This window comes from Macrobrachium nipponense, chromosome 8 (assembly GCF_015104395.2).
Source record: "Macrobrachium nipponense isolate FS-2020 chromosome 8, ASM1510439v2, whole genome shotgun sequence".
In the NCBI taxonomy this organism is placed as follows: domain Eukaryota; kingdom Metazoa; phylum Arthropoda; class Malacostraca; order Decapoda; family Palaemonidae; genus Macrobrachium; species Macrobrachium nipponense.
In genome coordinates, this window is record NC_087203.1 from 55,068,448 (window position 1) to 55,089,103 (window position 20,656).

Sequence of the window (20,656 nt, forward strand, 5' to 3'; positions counted from 1 at the left end):
TTATTTATTTATTTATTCATTCATTCATTCATTCATTTATTTATTATTTATTTATTTATTTATTTATTTCTTTTGTGAGACTGTAAGGCCACCAGAAACATTTCTGATCTCAGGGGCTTCCTAAGGGACACAACTAGTGTTGCTGAAGCAGTCAGCTTTAGCGGACTTCTTTATAAATGGTGTTTTATACCTGTGCCGGAAATATGTCATTTAGGTCTGAGTTGAAAGTTTCCGTTAATAACTTCACATAACTTTGAGACTTTACACATGATTAGATTTCTTTCCTGGCAAACAGACAGCTGGTATATTCTAATAAAAACATAATATGTTGGTAAGAAAATTACTTAATCTAAGAATGAAATAAATCAAGTGTTAGAACAACGTCTGTTTTGAGTAAATTATTCACCACCTCTGTTTTACGTTAAAAAGGCTGCTTAAGGTAATTAATGTTATTTTCACATACATATTTGATAATAACTCGTAGGTAATACAGTTAGGTTCTTTATCAGGTTACTGTCAAGTTTCATATTGGCTTAAGGAGAAACTTCAATATTAAGATTAGCCCATTCATGTGACAAGTTACAAACATGTTTTTATTATATTTTAATCCACTGACTGAAGACAAAAAATGTCATTTAGCAACGGTTTTACCGAGGGTGATACGATTTATGGTAGCAAAATTAATGATTTTATGTTATCTGAAATTTTAGGACTGCAACTTTTGCTGAGAGTACTAATTTAGAATCACATTTGATATTTGTTGAGTTAAATTCTAAAAATCATACATCATATACTAACCTACATCCTCCTCAGTTAATGTGACAGCCCTAGCCACTGCTTTCACCACATGCTCCTGGGGCATATTTGCTGCTATATCCAATTCTCCTACAGTTTCAACTGTTGCAGTGACAATCTATGCAAATAAAAAGTAAGACATAGTAAGGAAATGCAAAAAAGCTCCCAGAACATAAAAACATGCTATACAATATTTATGTACTAAAATTTCAGTTCCAATAGTTCACCTATCAGCTAAGGTTATTGTTATCATAAATTAGTCTAATAAGACGCTGAGTTTAAATTATACACACCTAGAGGGCTCACCCAATGGATTTGTATTTACATATAAAAGTTGAAGCAAAGGTAATTTAAAGAGATTGAACTGCACAGAGACACACCGAAGGGAACAGACAAAAATTGAAAGGGATGCAGCAAAGAATATATCAAAATCCAAACCATCCCACACAATTATGCAAAACCGAAAACAAACTTGCACACAAACTTTTACTAAACCAAAAGAAACCTACACACAGAATTTCTCAAAAGTAAAATCAAACTTTTCCGAAGACTTTCACAAAACTAGAGAACAAATTTCCATTACAATTTCTCAGGCCAAAAACAAACTTTCTTACAATATTTCCCAAAAACAAAGCACTTCCTAAAGATTTTCACAAAACAGAGATTAACATTTTCACTAAATATCCCAAAACAAAAAGAACTAACTGGCACAAAACTTGCCAAATCCAAACTCCTACACAGAATTTCCAATACCAAAAGCAAACTTCTCACAGTTTCCCAAAACGAAGTTTCCAAGAGAATTTTCCCCAAAAGATTATCTGCACAACTGCCAGCAGGCTTTTCCTACACCAAAATAAAAACATCCCAAAGATTTTTTAGCAACCAAAATTATTTATAAAATTACCCAAAATAGATCTTCCCTTAGAATTTTCCCAAAACCTGAACCAAATCTCCCCCCCCCCAGAATTTCTCCAAATTTACCAAAACCAAACTTTTCAACAGAGGTTACCAAAACGTCCAATAGGACGTTTCAAGGCTGAAGAAAGGCTTACCATAGAATTTCCTAAAACCAAAATCAAATCTTCCCACTGAATTTCCTCAAGACCAAAATTTCTTAATACTCCCAAAATCAAAGTTTTCCTTGGAATTTAAAAGAAATCCCATGACCAAAAGCCATAATATTTTCCAAAACCAAATTCCATAAAACAACAAGTAAGCCTGCCCACAGAATTTACCTAACCTACAAAGTTCCACTGAATCTCGAAATAAAAACAAACCTTTTTACTGAATTAACAAAATCCAAATTTTCCAAAAACAAAAAGTACAGCTTCGCACAAATCCTTTGGGCCACAGAATCTCTACAAAATGAAAAGCAAAAATTTCCAGAGTTGCCAAAGAATAAAACTTCAAAAACCAAACCAAAGTTTTTCACAGAATTTCCTGAAATTAAATTCACTCCTGTTCACAGAATTTCCCAAAAAATACACCTTAAATCACTTAGCAATATACAGTTCCCATAAATAGTCCTGCAGAACTACAAAATTATAATGAAACCACCATCTTTGGCTGGAGAAAATCTTTCTGGTAATTTCATAAACAATTATATATTACTGATGAATATTTATATTAGCAAACACTCACACACATAGACATCAATGTGAAACCAAGCCAGCAAATTACATATATGAAAATAAATCTACGAAGATATATAAACACATGAAGATATATACTTTACTGAATCAAGAGACAATGAAAATTGATTTTTAAGAATTAATCGCCAAAACAAATTATATTTAATTTTTATTAACTTAAAATGCAAAGGTGTGTTATGAAATCTATGTGGTTCTAAAGTAACCTATCAAATTATGACAGGTTAGGAAACTGCATTATTGCACCCATTCCATGCAATAACTTAGAATTACTAAGGCATCAAAATGCCCTTTGATTTCGACTAAGACTCCTAGGGGACCGGGACTTAACATTCCATCTACCAACAAAAAGTGTTATGGGGGCAGTGCTTGAAAAACACTCTTTGATGACAACCGTGTAAACTCGATTTCTATGCAAGGAATGTCTAACAAAAGCAGACTAACCCCAACACCAAGTGAACCGGGAGGAGGCTAGTTCCATCGTTCTAATTAAGGACACTAAGACAATTCTCTGCCTGTCGAAACTTCAACAAGAGAGATTGTACTTTACCTCAAGTTGTGGTTAGTTAAGTGTGTTCTACTTATCTACGTAAAGTGGAAATGCATATTGCGTTGAAGAAAGATATTAGGTTTTGTTGTGTTTGTATTTAGCTGTGAAAATCATTGTGTTTGGTTGCTTCATGTATGTAATAGTGGTATTTCCAAGTTACAACTCAACACGGACTGCAAGGAACGGTCCCTCGAATATGAAAGCCACTAGGGGTTGGGGGGTCAACTGTATTTCACCGCATTTAGTACTATAATGAATTCACAGCAGCCGTCTTTCTGCTGCCCAGTTCCGTCCCTTACGACGTTCCTGATTGGCTGTTGATCAGCCAACCACAGGACTGGAAAATTGCAAACTCATTAGTGTCTCTCGAAACGTCATGCAGTAAGCATGTGCGCTCCGTCTTTCAAAAGTTATAACTTTCATTACACCTCAGTTTTACCCAAAAGAAAAGTAGTGTTTCCCAATTTCCTCACTAAACACCATCAACAGTGTAATTGCCTCTATTCCAACAACGAAAGGAAAGCCCTCTAGACCAGCAGTTCCCTGATGCTGTGGCCAAGCAAAATAAATACTTTAGCTCAAAAACGCCATCCAAAACGATTTGGAAGAAAATTAAAAAACTAAATGGCAGGTTTGTCCCTGAACCTCTGCCTACCATTAAGATAAACGGTGACCTAATTACCCAACCAGATAGGATCGAAGAAAAATTAGAACTTTTCTCGAGAATATCGAGTAGTGACAACTATTCTCGAGAATTCCACGTTATTAGAAATGCCCAGATTTCTCTTGAGTGAAAATAATTTTGAACCATATAATGCAAAATGTACACTGCAGGAACTCAAAGATGCCTTGCAGAATAGCAAAGCATAAAAAAAATGATCAGATATGTAAATTCGTTTTTATCAGAAAGGTATATTAAGGTAAGAGTTGGAAATCATGTATTGCGACCACTCTCACAAGAAGAGGGAGTTCCTCAGGGTAGTGTCCTTAGTGTCGCCCTCCTTGCTATGACCAAGGAGACACTGATGACGTGATATTGCGCATTTTCTGGTTAGTTAAAATATTCTCCCATTGGGACTGCTAGAATATTTTTTTTATAATGGTTAGTTAAAATATTATAGCAGTCCCAATGGGAGAATATTTTAACTAACCAGAAAATGCGCAATATCACGTCATCAGTGTCTCCTTGGTCATATCCGTATATGCCGAGACAGGAAACGATGTTGTGCAGATTGAGGATTCGACATACAAGACTCACTCATGGGTTCTTGATGTCCCGTGAAAATCCTCCATTTTGCGATGACTGTACTGTACCCTTGACTGTGAGACCTTTCCTGGTTGAATGTCCCAGACTTGGGAATTTAAGACATATGTTCCTGTCTTGGGGACGTGATAGAGAAGGTCATTTTATCCTACCAACAATTCTTGGGAAGGATTCTAATATAGAGCAGTTATATATCTTTATGTGGGAGGCGGGCCTCCTCAACAAAATATATTTATATAAATAGGAATAAGAATTTATCTATTTTTAACAAATAGGATTTTTTATCAATAATATTTTTTAGAATTTTTTAATTTTATGCTTTTATTTTTTTAGATTTTATTTTTTTCTTATCTAGATTTATTTCGGTGTCAATAACCTAGATGTTGTGAGCCAGCTTTTAACAGACATTATCAATCAATCCTTGCTATTGCCATTAATGATGCGCCTAGTAGAAATTACACCATGACCAGTAAAAGGCTCTTTATTTGTACTGCACAGGGTATGATGCAGTTTCTACTAGAAGGTTCATGCAAAGAGCCATGAATAAAGTTAGCAAGTGGGCTAATGAGCAAGGATTTCGATTTTCCAAATAAAAAAACTCTTACCTTCAATGGAACTATTTTACCCTACTCCACTGAAGTAAAATTTTTAGGAGTGGTCGCTGATGAAAAGCTCATTTGGAATAATCATATTGACCAATCAAAAGAGAAAGTGAAGTGATCACTAAATATTTTAAAAGTAGAGTCTAATTTCAATTGGGGTGCTGATAAGAAATCGTTATTAAGGCTTTACAATGTAGTATGTTTATCCAAGTTAGACTATGGCTGCCAAGTATACTTATCTGCTTCAAAGACTAAACTTAAGGAATTGGACATTGTGCATAATATGGGGCTAAGGATCTACACTGAAGCTTTTAGAACTTCACCCATTGAAAGTATCCCATCAGCTACCACTGGACCTAAGGAGGCATGAGCCAGGTCTGAGATACACCATGCAGCTGAAAAGCAATAAGGAGAATCCTTCTTTTGAGATCTTGAAACAGAATCTGGTTATTTTAATGAGATATGATTTGAGCATATTTAGTAAAGATTTAGACATTATTATTCTATAAAGTATATATCTTTAAATATAAAATTTCTATAATTATTGATTTTTTATTGGTTTTATCTATTATCATTCTTAATTTCTTTTCCGTTCATATTTGAACACTGGTATCATTCACATATTCATAATTTACCACACTAATGTATATATTTAATTTTCACTTGGTCATCGAGACCTAAATTTCATAATCAATCATAATCAATCAACTAAACATCGTCAAGCCAATGATTTAAGGATTTCAATGGTAGGTATACAATTTATGTGCTTCAGTAAACTAGATACTAAAATATGTATATTCTTTCATTTCTTACATGACATCGCAGTAAATTCATCATTTATCGTCTTGTGTTTCATACAGTATTGCAGCCTAAATGCTACCATAAAATTATAGGTAGGGCTATCAATATGAAAATAAAAAGCAAACGATTAAGAATATTAATCTCTCTGTCCCATTTTCGTGTAGTCACGTCCTAGTCATGTGACCAGTCTGACGTTATATCGTGATCACGATCCTTCACTAGAAGTAGTCTCATAGGAGGAAAAGAAAAATAAGACGTCATTATCATTATCGCTGTCACCCTCTCTCATATCCTATGGGGGATATCTCTAGGGGTGCTTCAACCCTAGCACGCTGAGCACCTAGATCAGATGACTGAGTCTTAGTCTCAGGAATTCTTGGTTTTACAGCAGGTAAAGGTGCTATATTGTTGGCTTGAGTTTTTAGTGGGGATACGGAATTAAGAGCAACAGCACAGGTCTTTATCAGACCAATTAATTTTTTAGCATAACTAATGCTTTTATGCTCAGCATTAGCTTTGCATACAGCTGCCTCTTCATATTTATATTGGCTGCACTTTTTATTGGGGTATGGTCCTCTATGCAATTAAAACATTTGGGTTGTTTGGAACAAGGAACATGTTCAGGGGCTGAGCAATTATTACAAACTTTAGTATTTTTGCAGAATCTGGATGGATGACCAAATTGAAAAGTTATGGCCATGCAGAGGTTTTGATAAAAAATGGTTCAACTTTGACCCTTTCATTTCCAAAATTGACATAAGATGGTACATCGGAGTCCCCAAAGTTAAAATGACCTTAATTGCCTTGGAATTTTCCTTACCGTCCATACAGAAGTTGGACTTATTTCTAATATTTCACTTTCCGTCAATTGACAAAGGTCTCTATCAAATACTACTCCTTTTCCATAACTGAAATTCATGTGTGGTCTAATGACTTTTATCGTGTCATCTTTCTCAAACTTCTTCAGCGTCAGCATATATGATTGGGTCTTTGATTTGGCATGAAAAAGGACACTGCCTTTACCAAACCTTGAGATATTACCCATATCAATATACCCAACCTTTTTTTGGATGTATCCGCTAAATTTGTAGTAGTTGTAATTTTCCCCCCTAGCTGATACACCAACCACATTGGAGGTTTGGGAGCTCTTTCAAAAGTGGCAGTGTCCTCCAAATTTAGATGAGCCACTTGCACCCATTGAGATGTTTTTAGGGGTCCTGTCAGACAGTGCTCCTTGGACAGTAGATTTACAAATTTTTATATTATTAATATTGCTGTTGGTATTCAGTACAGCTTCATGTTTTTTCAAAAGCTACCCATACTTCCCATTTCCCATCACTTACATCAAGATTCATTCTTAACTCTATTATTTTACCATAACTAGCAAACGAAAGAGCCAGTGTTTCGTAGTCACATTCCAAGGGAATGTACTTCACATGTAATACTTTCGAATTATCTGCTGTGTTCCCACACTGGCAAGTTTTTTACTTGTGATGACTACCCAGAGTGGTAATACTACCACCATTGGAGCATTCAATATACATGGGCAAGTTCATGCCAAGATTTGTCATTCGTGTCGAGGACTTGTCATAGGTCGTCAACTATGCCAAATCATCATCAAAGTGCCAAGGGGTACTAGAATCCTTACATTCACTAGTCATAAAGGATAGGATAAAAAATTAAAACTGAAAATATTAAAAAGACATCATCAGCCTTTCATGAAGTTTATTTTCCCACCAATTACAAAAGTGAGATTAGACTCCCAAATGTCCGTGTCCCTACCCTACCCCACATGACTAGAGTGGCGCAAGTGTAAGCCAAACCCGCTTGCTAGGTCTGAGAGTATTACAGGAATACAATCATCCACATCCTAATCATGTTATGGGCAAACCGGAAGGAATACAGAGAGTCCTATCCCCAGAACCAGACCCTCCTGGAATCAGTGGTCCAGCCCTGAAGAATAGTTCTACAATTGAACTATCAAGCTGAGGCAATGGAAGGTTTCCTATTATGGAAACTTAAGATTTGTATAGTGTTCCTAAAAAATACAAATTACCTAAAAATTCATTTCCTCTTTGGCAATCCTTTAGGCATGGAAGGCACTACATTGGTAAATCCTGAAAAACCCAGAACTCAGAAGATGAGGTTTTACCTATGAGGTTAAGGTAATCAGTGGGTTTACAGATAGCTCTACCCTTGCCCTTGTGGGGTACTTTACTGTTTTCATTTGGATCCAGCCAGTGCTCAGTTGCATAAGTTTCTTATGTGATTAGGGTTGCAACCCAAAAAAATCAAGCTAGTTTTTTTTCAGAAAATTTTTCTTCGTGAAAAAAAACAGCCAAGAAACAGACAATTTTTTTTTACATTTATTCACTTTCTATTGCTTCCTAAACTAAGAAAAATGGCTAACTGCATTTATATTATACCTAGAGCTGACACCATTATTGCTGAGTCTTACCATGCTGCGAATAGAACTTACCATACAGCTGAGAGAGATTACAATAATTTCTTGAAGAGGAAACATCAAGAAATTAGTCAGTCTCACACACGGTTGACCAAATTGGCATAATCTTTCTTAGGGTCATGCTTGTCTTTAATTCCACCACTACTAAAAGATGATGGTAGATTGGTTACTGGCACTAGGGAAAAGGCTGAGCTGCTTCATCAAGCTTTTGAAGCTCAGCAACTCAGGTGGGGATGTCCCTCTACTTGATACTTGTCATCATGAATCCTTTCTTACAAAATTTGCATTTTTTTTTTTTTTTTTTTTTTTTGCTCCAGGAATGTTAAGAAAATTCTGGATAATCTTGACAGCAGGATTGGAGAAGACCCTGATGGTTCCTTTCCTTTGCTTTTTAAAACAGTTTCTAGCGTGTTGTCTCCAAAGTTTAGTAGATTATATAGATTTTTATGTCTACATAGTATCTTTGCAGATGAGCACAAGCTTAGCAATACAGTGCCCGATCCAAAGATTGGCATATCTCTGACTGCAGTAACTATGGGCCAGTTTCTATTCTCCCATTGCTCTCCAAAGTTTTATAAACTTCAGAATCTTGGAGTGGGTGATATGTTTTAGGATTCAAGATTTCCTTACAGGTAGGCAGCAGCAAGTTTCTGTGGATGGGGTCTTTACAGAACCAAGACCTGTTGTGTCTGGAATTCTACAAGGCAGTATCATTGGTCTACTGTTATTTTTAGTATATACAAGTGACATGGTTGATGGCCAGGAAAACAAGATTGTTCCAAATGCTGATAATGCAACACTTGTAGATGTAGTAAAGTCTCCACTTTTGAGAACTGAAGCTGGCTGCAGCCCTTAGCCTCAATCAGGAAATGGACCAGATCATGGAATGGTGTAGTCGGTATGAGACTGAACTACAGTAAAACAAGAACACTACTGATTAGATCTCGTACAGATTTCCCACCACATCCTCCCCTCCAGGTGAATGGAACTTTGCTGAACGAATCTGAAGCTTTAACTCTTCTAGGTGTAACGTTTGACTTGCATCTAACATTTAATTAACATCTATGAAAGTTTCAGTGAATGCTGCATGAAAGTTAGGTATTGTTCATAAGGCCTCATATGTTTACAATAGTGATGAAATCGATGCAACCTGTTTTAGGGCATTTGTGCTTTCTTTACTAGAATACTGTTTTCTGGTAGGATGTCTGCTCCTTTTAGATAGCATGGTTCGTGGTAGTAGGTTTCTGTTTCCTAATAGTAGTAGTTACGACTTGGACCATCGATGGATGGTCTCTTGTTTTACACTTTTTCATAAGTTGTCTTTCAACAGAGATCTTTCACATTCACCACTGCCAAGAGCAACCAGATTCGCTGAACAGCAGCACCAATATGCATTAAATGTGCTTTGCTGTCGAACTTCCCAGTTCCAGAGGAAATCGTGCGATTGGAACATTAGAAATTCAAGCAAAGGTGCAATACATTAATGACTATCTTAATATTATTCTCCTTGCAATTGAATACGTTTTTATCTGTTTGTTATTTTATCAATTCATTTATTTCTTTTTAATAAGTGGCATCCCTTTCCATAGTTCCCTTTTACCGCCTCTTACTACTTGCTAATGAACACCATATTCTTTGGAAGCTCGAATTTCAAGTCAATGGCCCATGTGGCTTATACCATATGAAAATGTTTTATCTTCTGAATAATAATAATAATAATAATAATAAGATAATAATAATAATAATAATAATAATAATAATAATAATAATAATAATGATAATAATAATAATAATAATAATGTGGCGCCGTGGAGGAGTTGGTTAGGTCGTCAATAGACTTAAGTCAAGTTAAGCAACATTGGGGCTGGTCAGTCGTTAGATGGGTGACCGCTCTCCTCGGCGTTGATTCCTTGGGAAAGGATCTTAACCATAATTTCCTCAGTCTACTCAGCTGTAAATGAGTACCTATCCCTGATGGGGTAGGGTCCAGATATGGGTTAAATAGCAAAACTCAGCAATGATGGAAAGAAATGAAGGAATAAACGACAACGACGTAAATGGAACCTCTGGCAACAGAGGAGCCTCGTCCGGCAACCAGGTATTCAACCCAATTGTAGGGAAGACGGTCAGGTACTTGGAGGTCGTCATCCAGCAACTGATCACCACGACAGTAATCAACAGCCTGAGATTGGAGCTACAGAGGCAAAACGGAAGAAATGGACAAGAGAAGAAAATAAGGAAATATGGAGATGCTTCATCGGAAGCAACCCAACGGAGAGAGGATATAGAAGAAGATTGATAAACATCTGGAATGAGAGGAATAACACACCCCAAACAGAGCAGAGGCTGGCAGACCAAGTAAGGAACATAAAGAAAAAGAACTGGCTCTCCCCAACAGAAAGAGAAGAACTGGAAAGGGAAATGTCACACGACAACGAATTACACGAAGACGAACTGAGAGACGATGCCACAGAAGACGACAGGGAGTATGAAGTATCAAACAACGACACACGAAGAAACACCGACGAAGTAACAGAGAGGACGGAATGGGTAGAAAAGATTAGACAATGGATGGAGCCAGATACAGAGAGAACAAAGATCCCCTCCATGAAAGCCTACAACACCAAGAAATTAAGGGAGAAAACAAGTGAGGTCAATGAAATAATGGGCCTAATACACACCACCAGTATCACAGAAACAAATAACTTGACATATGCAGGAGCAAGATTAGTAGCAGAACTGATGGGGATTCGAACACCAACACCACCGTCACAACCAACCCAACAGAAACCAAAACAGCAACCTCCTTGGAAAAGGCGCCTGGAAAAGCAAATCATGGTGATGAGATCTGACTTGAGTAAACTGAAAGAGATGGCAGAAAAAAGGCTAAGAAGCAAGAAAACAAGGGAGGAACTCAACGAGAAATACAAAGTACAAGAGAGGGGACTAAACAACACAATAGAAGATGTAAAACAGAGGCTTAAGGCCAAAGCACACAAGATCCAACGGTACATGAACAGGAATAAGGGATACCAACAGAACAAACTATTCGGAACCAACCAGAAAAGACTATACAGCCAACTAAGAGGGGAAGACAACCACCAGAAATTCCTGAAGCCGAACCAAGTAAGAGACTCTGGGAAAACATATGGAGCAATCCGGTATCACACAACAAACATGCAACATGGCTCCAGGAAGTCAAGGAAGAAGAAACAGGGAGAATAAAACAAAGATTCACAGAGATCACGACAGACACAGTCAGACACCAACTAAAGAAAATGCCAAACTGGAAAGCCCCAGGTCCCGATGAAGTCCATGGATACTGGCTCAAAAACTTCAAGGCCCTACACCCACGAATAGCAGAACAACTCCAGCATTGTATCTCAAATCACCAAGCACCCAAATGGATGACCACAGGAAGAACATCCTTAGTACAAAAAGACAAGAGTAAGGGAAATATAGCCAGTAACTACAGGCCTATCACCTGCCTACCAATAATGTGGAAGTTACTAACAGGTATCATCAGTGAAAGGCTATACAACTACCTAGAGGAGACAAACACCATCCCCCACCAACAGAAAGGCTGCAGAAGGAAGTGTAGGGGCACAAAAGACCAGCTCCTGATAGACAAAATGGTAATGAAGAACAGTAGGAGAAGGATAACCAACCTAAGCATGGCATGGATAGACTATAAGAAAGCCTTCGACATGATACCACACACATGGCCTAATAGAATGCCTGAAAATATATGGGCCAGAGGAAAAATACCATCAGCTTCCCTCAGAAATACAATGCGCAACTGAATACAATACTTACAAGCTCTGGAATAAGACTAGCAGAGGTTAATATCAGGAGAGGGATCTTCCAGGGCGACTCACTGTCCCCACTACTCTTCGTAGTAGCCATGATTCCCATGACAAAAGTACTACAGAAGATGGATGCCGGGTACCAACTCAAGAAAAGAGGCAACAAAATCAACCATCTGATGTTCATGGACGACATCAAGCTGTATGGTAAGAGCATCAAGGAAATAGATACCCTAATCCAGACTGTAAGGATTGTATCTGGGGACATCAGGATGGAGTTTGGAATAGAAAATGCGCCTTAGTCAACATACAAAAAGGCAAAGTAACGAGAACTCAAGGATAAAGCTACCAGATGGGAGGCAACATCAAACACATAGATGAGACAGGATACAAATACCTGGGAATAATGGAAGGAGGAGATATAAAACACCAAGAGATGAAGGACACGATCAGGAAAGAATATATGCAGAGACTCAAGGCGATACTCAAGTCAAAACTCAACGCCGGAAATATGATAAAAGCCATAAACACATGGACAGTGCCAGTAATCAGATACAGCGCAGGAATAGTGGAATGGACGAAGGCAGAAATCCGCAGCATAGATCAGAAAACCAGGAAACAAATGACAATACACAAAGCACTACACCCAAGAGCAAATACGGACAGACTATACATAACACGAAAGGAAGGAGGGAGAGGACTACTAAGTATAGAGGACTGCGTCAACATCGAAAACAGAGCACTGGGGCAATATCTGAAAACCAGTGAAGACGAGTGGCTAAAGAGTGCATGGGAAGAAGGACTAATAAAAGTAGACGAAGACCCAGAAATATACAGATACAGGAGAAAGACAGAAAGAACAGTGGACTGGCACAACAAACCAATGCACGGACAATACATGAGACAGACTAAAGAACTAGCCAGCGATGACAATTGGCAATGGCTACTGAGGGGAGAGCTAAAGAAGGAAACTGAAGGAATGATAACAGCGCACAAGATCAGGCCCTAAGAACCAGATATGTTCAAAGTACGATAGACGGAAATAACATCTCTCCCATATGTAGGAAGTGCAATACGAAAAATGAAACCATAAACCACATAGCAAGTGAATGCCCGGCACTTGCACAGAACCAGTACAAAAAGAGGCATGATTCTGTGGCAAAAGCCCTCCACTGGAGCCTGTGCAAGAAACATCAGCTACCTTGCAGTAATAAGTAGTACGAGCACCAACCTGAAGGAGTGATAGAAAACGATCAGGCAAAGATCCTCTGGGACTATGGTATCAGAACGGATAGGGTGATACGTGCAAACAGACCAGACGTGACGTTGATTGACAAAGTCAAGAAGAAAGTATCACTCATTGATGTCGCAATACCATGGGACACCAGAGTTGAAGAGAAAGAGAGGGAAAAATGGATAAGTATCAAGATCTGAAGATAGAAATAAGAAGGATATGGGATATGCCAGTGGAAATCGTACCCATAATCATAGGAGCACTAGGCACGATCCCAAGATCCCTGAAAAGGAATCTAGAAAAACTAGAGGCTGAAGTAGCTCCAGGACTCATGCAGAAGAGTGTGATCCTAGAAACGGCACACATAGTAAGAAAAGTGATGGACTCCTAAGGAGGCAGGATGCAACAACCCGGAACCCCACACTATAAATACCACCCAGTCGAATTGGAGGACTGTGATAGAGCACACACACACAAAAAAAAAAAAAAAAAAAAAAAAAAAAAAAAAAAATAATAATAATAATAATAATAATAATAATAATAATAATAATAATAATAATATATTGGAAGAAGACCCTCTTTCAAACAAGTCTTATTGAAAGATATTGCTGCATCAGCTGCATTTAACTTGTAAAGTCTTTCCTATTTTTCTAATAATTGCTTTCTCTCTGGTATTACAACTGGCGAGTATTGCGCCGATATGATTCATCAGGAGGAGCCAATTTCAGGAATATTGCTTAAAAATTTATTTATCACAGTAAATAAACAAATAGATCAAAATATAAGTCGATCTAGTGGCCAACGTTTCTCTCGGTATCATCCGAGCATGATCACAGCAGTGGGTCGGAGCAGACTGTAGCTGTGGATGGATGGATAGGGTGGGATAGGATAGAGTGAGGGTTCGGTTGTAACCGATTTAAATACCAGAGGGGTCCCCCGGAAGGAAGTTTAGGTTGTTGAAGGGGGAATAGTGGGGCGAAAGGAAGGTATTAGGAGAAGGAATACAGAATGGGACAGACCCATTTGTCTTAGGTGTTTTATATCGTACATGTAGTTTCTTATGTTATGTGTTGGAATGTTTTCTGTGTGTCTCGGTTCCATTTGGATCGTTCTCCCCCCCTCAACCCCTGTTGGGGGATGCGGGAGGGGGAACCCAGACCACTACTGTAGCTGTTGTCAGAATCTACTCAATATATAGTGGTAGGTCAGCAGTGGGTCAACCGCTTGCTGAGTTTTCATTGGTTGGTGGCGCAATGCGTTCCTGCTATTGGTTCGAGAAAGTTTCTCGTTGTTGAAGGTTGCTCTATTGCTGCCAAGCAAACCGTCATGGCTGGGGCATGACTTCCATGGGGGTTGTGTCACGACGGCTCGCATTGTCATAGGCTGCTGGGCCGCTTGTCTCATCTGGTATTCTTTGATTAGGGGTGCTGCTTGATCTGGTATTACTGGTACTATTATTCATACTCATAAGTCTTCTTAAGTTGGTGGGGAGGAATAGCACTTCCTGTGTCGTATTTAATGAGGGCTTTTCTTGTTGTATATGGAGTGCCTTGAGCAGTCGCAAACATCGCTGGTCAGGAGCCCTCCCTATTATCTTGGTATTCTTGATAATACCGTCATGGGAGATAACTTCCTGGTGTGCTGTCATGGTATGGTTTTTTAATTACTCCTTCTTGTGCATACTAAGAAATCCTCTTGGACAGTTTCATGGAAGTCATACCAACGTAAGAGCCTGGACATCCATGGACGGGGCATAAGAATTAGTAGACTACATTCAACTGTTTCAAGAGGTCTTGTGCTGGGGGGGTTGGGTTATTCCTCATGATAAGGTCCTGGGTACGTCGATTTTGGTAATAAATTACGTATTCAAGCTTTTTGTCGACTTCGGTAGGGGTTACATTCTCTCTGATGGTTTTTCTCAGGGCATCCTCATCCTCACGGTGATGCGCGTGTATTCTAGCTTTGTAATGCAGCTCAATCTTCTCATATGTATGGGGCTGCAGTCTCTCAATCTCTCAGTACCACCGATCCAGCGCTTTTCGGACTACTTTATTTATCAATTTGTATACCCGATATTAATGAGCATCTGAGTAACTCGGTCGAGTTCTTTGTGAGTGTCTTGCCACGAAGAACAGCGCATGAGGGCCCTCAGAATGTAGGCCCTGACTGTGGTGTTCTTGAACCGCGCAGGGCATTTGCTGTCACCATTCAAGCAAAGCCTCATGTTTGTTTGCTTCGTATACACTGAAGTTCTTAGACCATAGTCGGTCTTGGAGACGAGGATGTCGAGAAGGGGAGCTGGCCTTCGTTGCTGAATTCGACGGTATAATTCAGTGAACTACACTGCTGGAAAATGCAGCTTCAACCTCTTCCTCATTCTCAGCTTGCACAAAGATATCGTTGATATACCTTGCATATTTGCGGAGTTTTCTAATATTGGAGAAAACTCTATCTTCCACAGTACCCATATAAAAGTTGGCGAATATGACACTAAAAGGGGAAACATTGTGGCCTTTATGGGTGGAGTATGGGGCCCTCTTCATACATATCTCGAGGAGTGCCCGCAGGGATACTTCTGGGATATTCAGCTGGGGTGTAGAAGGGTCCCTGTAGATGCGATCCATAATGATATTGATGGTCTCGTAATGTTCCAGCAGTGCAGTTCACTGAATTATACAGTTGAATTCACCAACGAAGGCCAGCTCCCCTTTCTCGACATCCTCGTCTCCAAGACCGACGATGGTCTAAGAACTTTGGTGTATACAAAGCAAACAAACTTAGGGCTTTGCCTGAATGGTGACAGCGAATGCCTTGCGCGGTTCAAGAACACCACAGTCAGGGCATACATTCGGAGGGCCCTCATGCACTGTTCTTCTGGCAGGACACTCACAAAGAACTTGACCGAGTCACTCAGATGCTTGTTAACAACGGGTATCCAAATCGACTTATTAATAAAGTAGTCCGAACAGCACTGGATCGGTGGTACAGAGAGAGTGAGAGACTGCAGCCCCACCCCCATGAGAAGATCAAGCTGTATTACAAAGCTAGAAAGCACGCGCATCACCGTGAGGACAAAGATGCATTTAGAAAAATCATCAGAGAGAATGTGACCCCTACCAAAGTCGACAAAGAACTTGAACTCGTAATTTATTACCAAAATCGACGTACCCGGGACCTTATCATGAAGAACAACCCAACCCCCCCAGCACAAGACCTCTTGAAACAGTTGAATGTAGTCTACAATTCTTATGCCCTGTCCGTGGATGTCCCAATCTCTTACATTGATATGACTTCTATGAAACTGTCCAAGAGGGTTTCTTGCCACGCACAAGATGGAGCAATTAAAAAACCATACTATGACAGCACACCAGGAAGCTATCTCCCGTGACGGTATTATCAAGAATACCAATATAATAGGGATGGCTCCTGACCAGCGACGTTTGTAACTGTTCGAGGCACTCCTTATACAACAAGAAAAGCCCTCATTAAATATGACACAGGAAGTGCTCTTCCTCCCCACCAACTTAAGAAGACCTATGAGTATGAATAATAGTACCAGTAATATCAGACCGAGCTAAACCCCCAATCAAAGAATACCAGATGAGACAAGCGGCCCAGCAGCCAATGACAATGCGAGCCGTCACGACGCAACGCCCACAGAGATCATGCCCCAGCTATGACAGTCTGCTAGGCTGCAACAGCGTGACCTTCAACTACAATAAGTGTCTTGAATTAAACTTTCTCCAACCAATAGCAGGAACGCATTGCGCCACCAACCAATGAAAACTCAGCAAGCGGTTGACTCACTGCTGACCTACCACTATATATTGAGTAGATCTTGACAGCATCTACAGTCTGCTCCGACCCACTGCCGTGATCATGCTCGGGTGATACCTTGAGAAACGTTGGCCACTAGATCGACTCATATTTTGATCTATTTGTTTATTTACTGTGATAAATAAATTTTTAAGCAATATCCTTCAAATTGACTCCTCCTGATGAATCATATCTGCGCAATAGTGCCTTCCAAGATCTGCACGTTAAGGTACCTAAAGAAGGAAACAGCAAGGGAGGGGTAGGGGGAAGGAGTCAATTTCTAATGCTCGCCAGTTGTAATAGCAGAAAGAGAGAGCAATTACTGGAAAAATGGAGAAGACTATTTACAACATACCGGAAGCCTCACTCCGTACGCTGCTGGAGATCTGCACGAAGAAGGCCCCTTTCTCCACCCACCACGGCCAGATGTTCAGCCAAAAGGACGTTATATTGACGACATCTTTGTGCAAGTCGACGCCGAGGATGAGGTAGAAGCCCTCCGTCAAGCATTTCAGCAGTGTAGTGTGCTGAATTACACAGTCAAACACAGCTCCGACGATCGGCTCCCCTTCCTCGACGTCCTTGTAAGCAAGACGGAAGACGGTCTCCGTACTTCAGTCTACACAAAGAAGACCAATTTAGGACTTTGCCTCAATGGAGACAGCGAGTGCCCCGCCAGATTCAAAAGCACCTCCGTCAGGGCCTTCGTCAGGAGGGCCCTCTCCCACTGCTCGACCTGGCAGGACACTCACCAGGAACTCGATCGCGCCTCCCAAGTACTTGTGAATAACGGGTACTCAAATGAATTAATCAGCAAGGAAGTCCGCACAGCCCTGGAGAAATGGTACGGTAGTGAGAGCCCGCAGCCCCGCCCCCAGGATAATATCAAGCTGTACTACAAAGCCTTCATGAGTTCCCATTACCGTGAAGAAAATTATTTCTGATAATGTATCCCCGACTGACGACACCAAGAATATCGACTTAATCATATATTACCAGAATCGGAGGATGCGCGACCTTATTATGAAAAATAACCCCTTTCCATGGGTACGAGAACCCCTGAAGCAGACGCATGTAGTGTACCAGTATACATGCCCAGTCCGCAAATGCAGCGGCGCCTACGTAGGTATGACTACCATGCGACTGTCGAAGAGACTCTCGTGCCACGCCCAAGAGGGGGCTATCAAGAATCACGCCCACACCAAACATCAGGAGGCCATCTCCCGGGATGTCATCATACAGAACACGAAAATCATCGGGAAGGCCCCTGATGCCCATCGGTTGAGCCTGCTAGAGGCGCTCCTCATCCAGCAAATAAAACCTACACTGAATACGAAGCAGGAAGAACTTCTCCTCCCTACGAATATGAGAAGACCTGCCACCAACAATGACACCACCGATCACGACAACTCCACGGAAGACAACGCCCCCGAACGAGGTACTCCTGCAGCCGATGGAAATCAAATTAGCCGTGACGTCCCACATCGTAGCCAACGCCCATCAACGCTACAGCGCCGCTCAAGAGGTCCAGGCGGCTGCAGGATATGCTGCAACGCTACCATCGGCTCGAAGAAAGTGGCTTGAGACCTGGCTCAGGCAACCAATGAAAACGAAGACTCACCGCCACCAGCCAATAGGAGACAAGCATGGGGCAGACCCCCTGCTGTCAACCACAGATATAAGGAGGACGGACACCGCACCAAGATCAGTCCACCCTCAGCTTCCCAGCCCGAGGATGTCTGGCAGCTCCAGACGAAAGCTCGCTTTAAGAAAGAGAGAGAGAGAGAGAGAGAGAGGAGAGAGGAGAGAGAGAAGAGGTGAGAAGAGAGAGAGAGAAAATCGTTAATGACTTGATGACTATGGTATCATAGTTTATCTGTAAAATTCAAATATATACACCTATTGACCCTGTATTTGACCATGACCTCTATAGACGCTCTACTAGCCTATTTAAGTAGCACGGAAAAAGCCGCTATTCACAAAATAGAGAAGAATCTCTACAAGTGTAACGCTGCTGAAGTAGCCATTACTTTTAATAAAATATAATAATAATAATAATAATAATAATAATAATAATAATAATAATAATAATAATAATAATAATAATAATAATAATAATAATAATAATAATATCAGATTCAAAGGTAAGAAAAAATCATATTAAAATAGGCAGCAAAAAATTATCCTTATTTCAATGATTCCTCTAGTCTAGAAGGAAGGTATGAGTCTTAAATAACATCGTAAGTCTATAGTTATAGTAACTATAAGTAAAGTCTTCGAAAACGGAAAAACTGGATGCAAAGAAAAAACATGAAAAGACACGAAATGAAAAATAACTTCTTCTTTTTTCAAAACTGTAGATGTGGTATGATGACTGCAGTTGTGTTGTTCTTACCAACCACCCCCCACAACACTTACTGATGAACACCCAAACCTACGTAAGTACTCAAATAAGAAATGGAGCACCTAGTGAGTAGTGAGTCCAGGTAATCACACTAACAATGTAAGGACTTGTATACGACATCCCAGCCGCAGCCCTCATTACCAATAGGACCGAGAAGTTCTTATGGAATGCTGGTGAAGGTTCAACTCAACGAAGATTATATGAAAGTGAAGTGAGTGTGGTGGGTTCCGTTTTCGGCATCCAATAATCCAAACATTCTGGAAATTACTTCACTTAACCATTTCTTCAATACTTCCTATTTGTTCTTCCCCATGGTCATAAAAGATGTCGGCACTCCGGAAGGAAACTTCTTGTCCTCACTGACAAAGTCTTGAATTCAGGCACGGGACCAAGAAAGAGTCAAATCTCAAATCCAGAACTGAAGGGTTTTGAGTCTTAGCCACAATTGATGTGAGAGCACCAGGGTCATGCAAAGATTAAGGGTGACAAACATCCTGTTATAGATTTTCCGGAGACTGAATGGTGGGAACAAATATAAGTCCTTCTTGCATTGCTACCCACAGATCAGGGAGCAGAAGATTGCAGGCCCTATCACGGGTGACAAAACGATGCTAATTGTCGCGAATAATACTGGCCCTATTATTAGGCGACAAACTCTACACGATTCATGCAGGGAAGAAGGGAGATATCTGGCGTGTTGGTTCTTCTTTGATGTAAATTAATGCCCAACACAAAGGAATGTCAATTGTACATTAGCAGAGATGAAAATTGTGTTTAGATTTATTTTTAATAGAAAATAATTTGACGAAATTACCCAATGTATGTGATATGACGCGATAACAGAGGTGACGAGAGACCGTTTTCCTGAGGCCTCGAACAAGGTAACACTGAAAGTGCGTCTGTAGTAGTCAAGTCAAGTTATTTACGAATCATTAGAAATTGAGCAATTTCCAAGGTTAGGTCTGTATCAGGGTTATCAGTAAATTCTTACCATCCGTTGGGCCGTGAAGTTAATGTAATTATGTATCGGTTGCTATATCATTTAACTTTGGATTCCAATCATTATTCCATCATAATGGGACTTAATTTTGGTGTTTTTCCCACGATTTGAAAATTGACTTAGTGATAGTTCTTAACACCACGTGTGCAAGCGTATGTCGTTCAAAATTCCCTATTGTATTTTGAGAAAGCTTTTGATGTTTCATTTCCATGTCAAATTTATTTGAGTCTAGTGTTGTAACACATCCTCGTAAAACGACATCCTTCTTCAG

The 20,656-nt window shown here is 39.8% G+C and overlaps 1 protein-coding gene across 9 annotated transcripts in view; it reads right to left on the bottom strand.

Annotated features, from left to right (window-relative positions):
- LOC135222787 (protein unc-79 homolog) overlaps window positions 1–20,656 on the bottom strand; it is an 841,880-nt gene that overhangs the window by 313,640 nt on the left and 507,584 nt on the right. For all 9 annotated transcript variants that reach the window (XR_010316338.1, XM_064261060.1, XM_064261059.1 and 6 more), the window contains one exon: window positions 799–913. Coding sequence is in view for 8 of the 9 variants with exons in the window: in XM_064261060.1 (XP_064117130.1) it covers window positions 799–913 (115 nt within the window). In the remaining variant the exon portion in view is untranslated. The remainder of the gene's footprint in view (window positions 1–798; window positions 914–20,656) is intronic.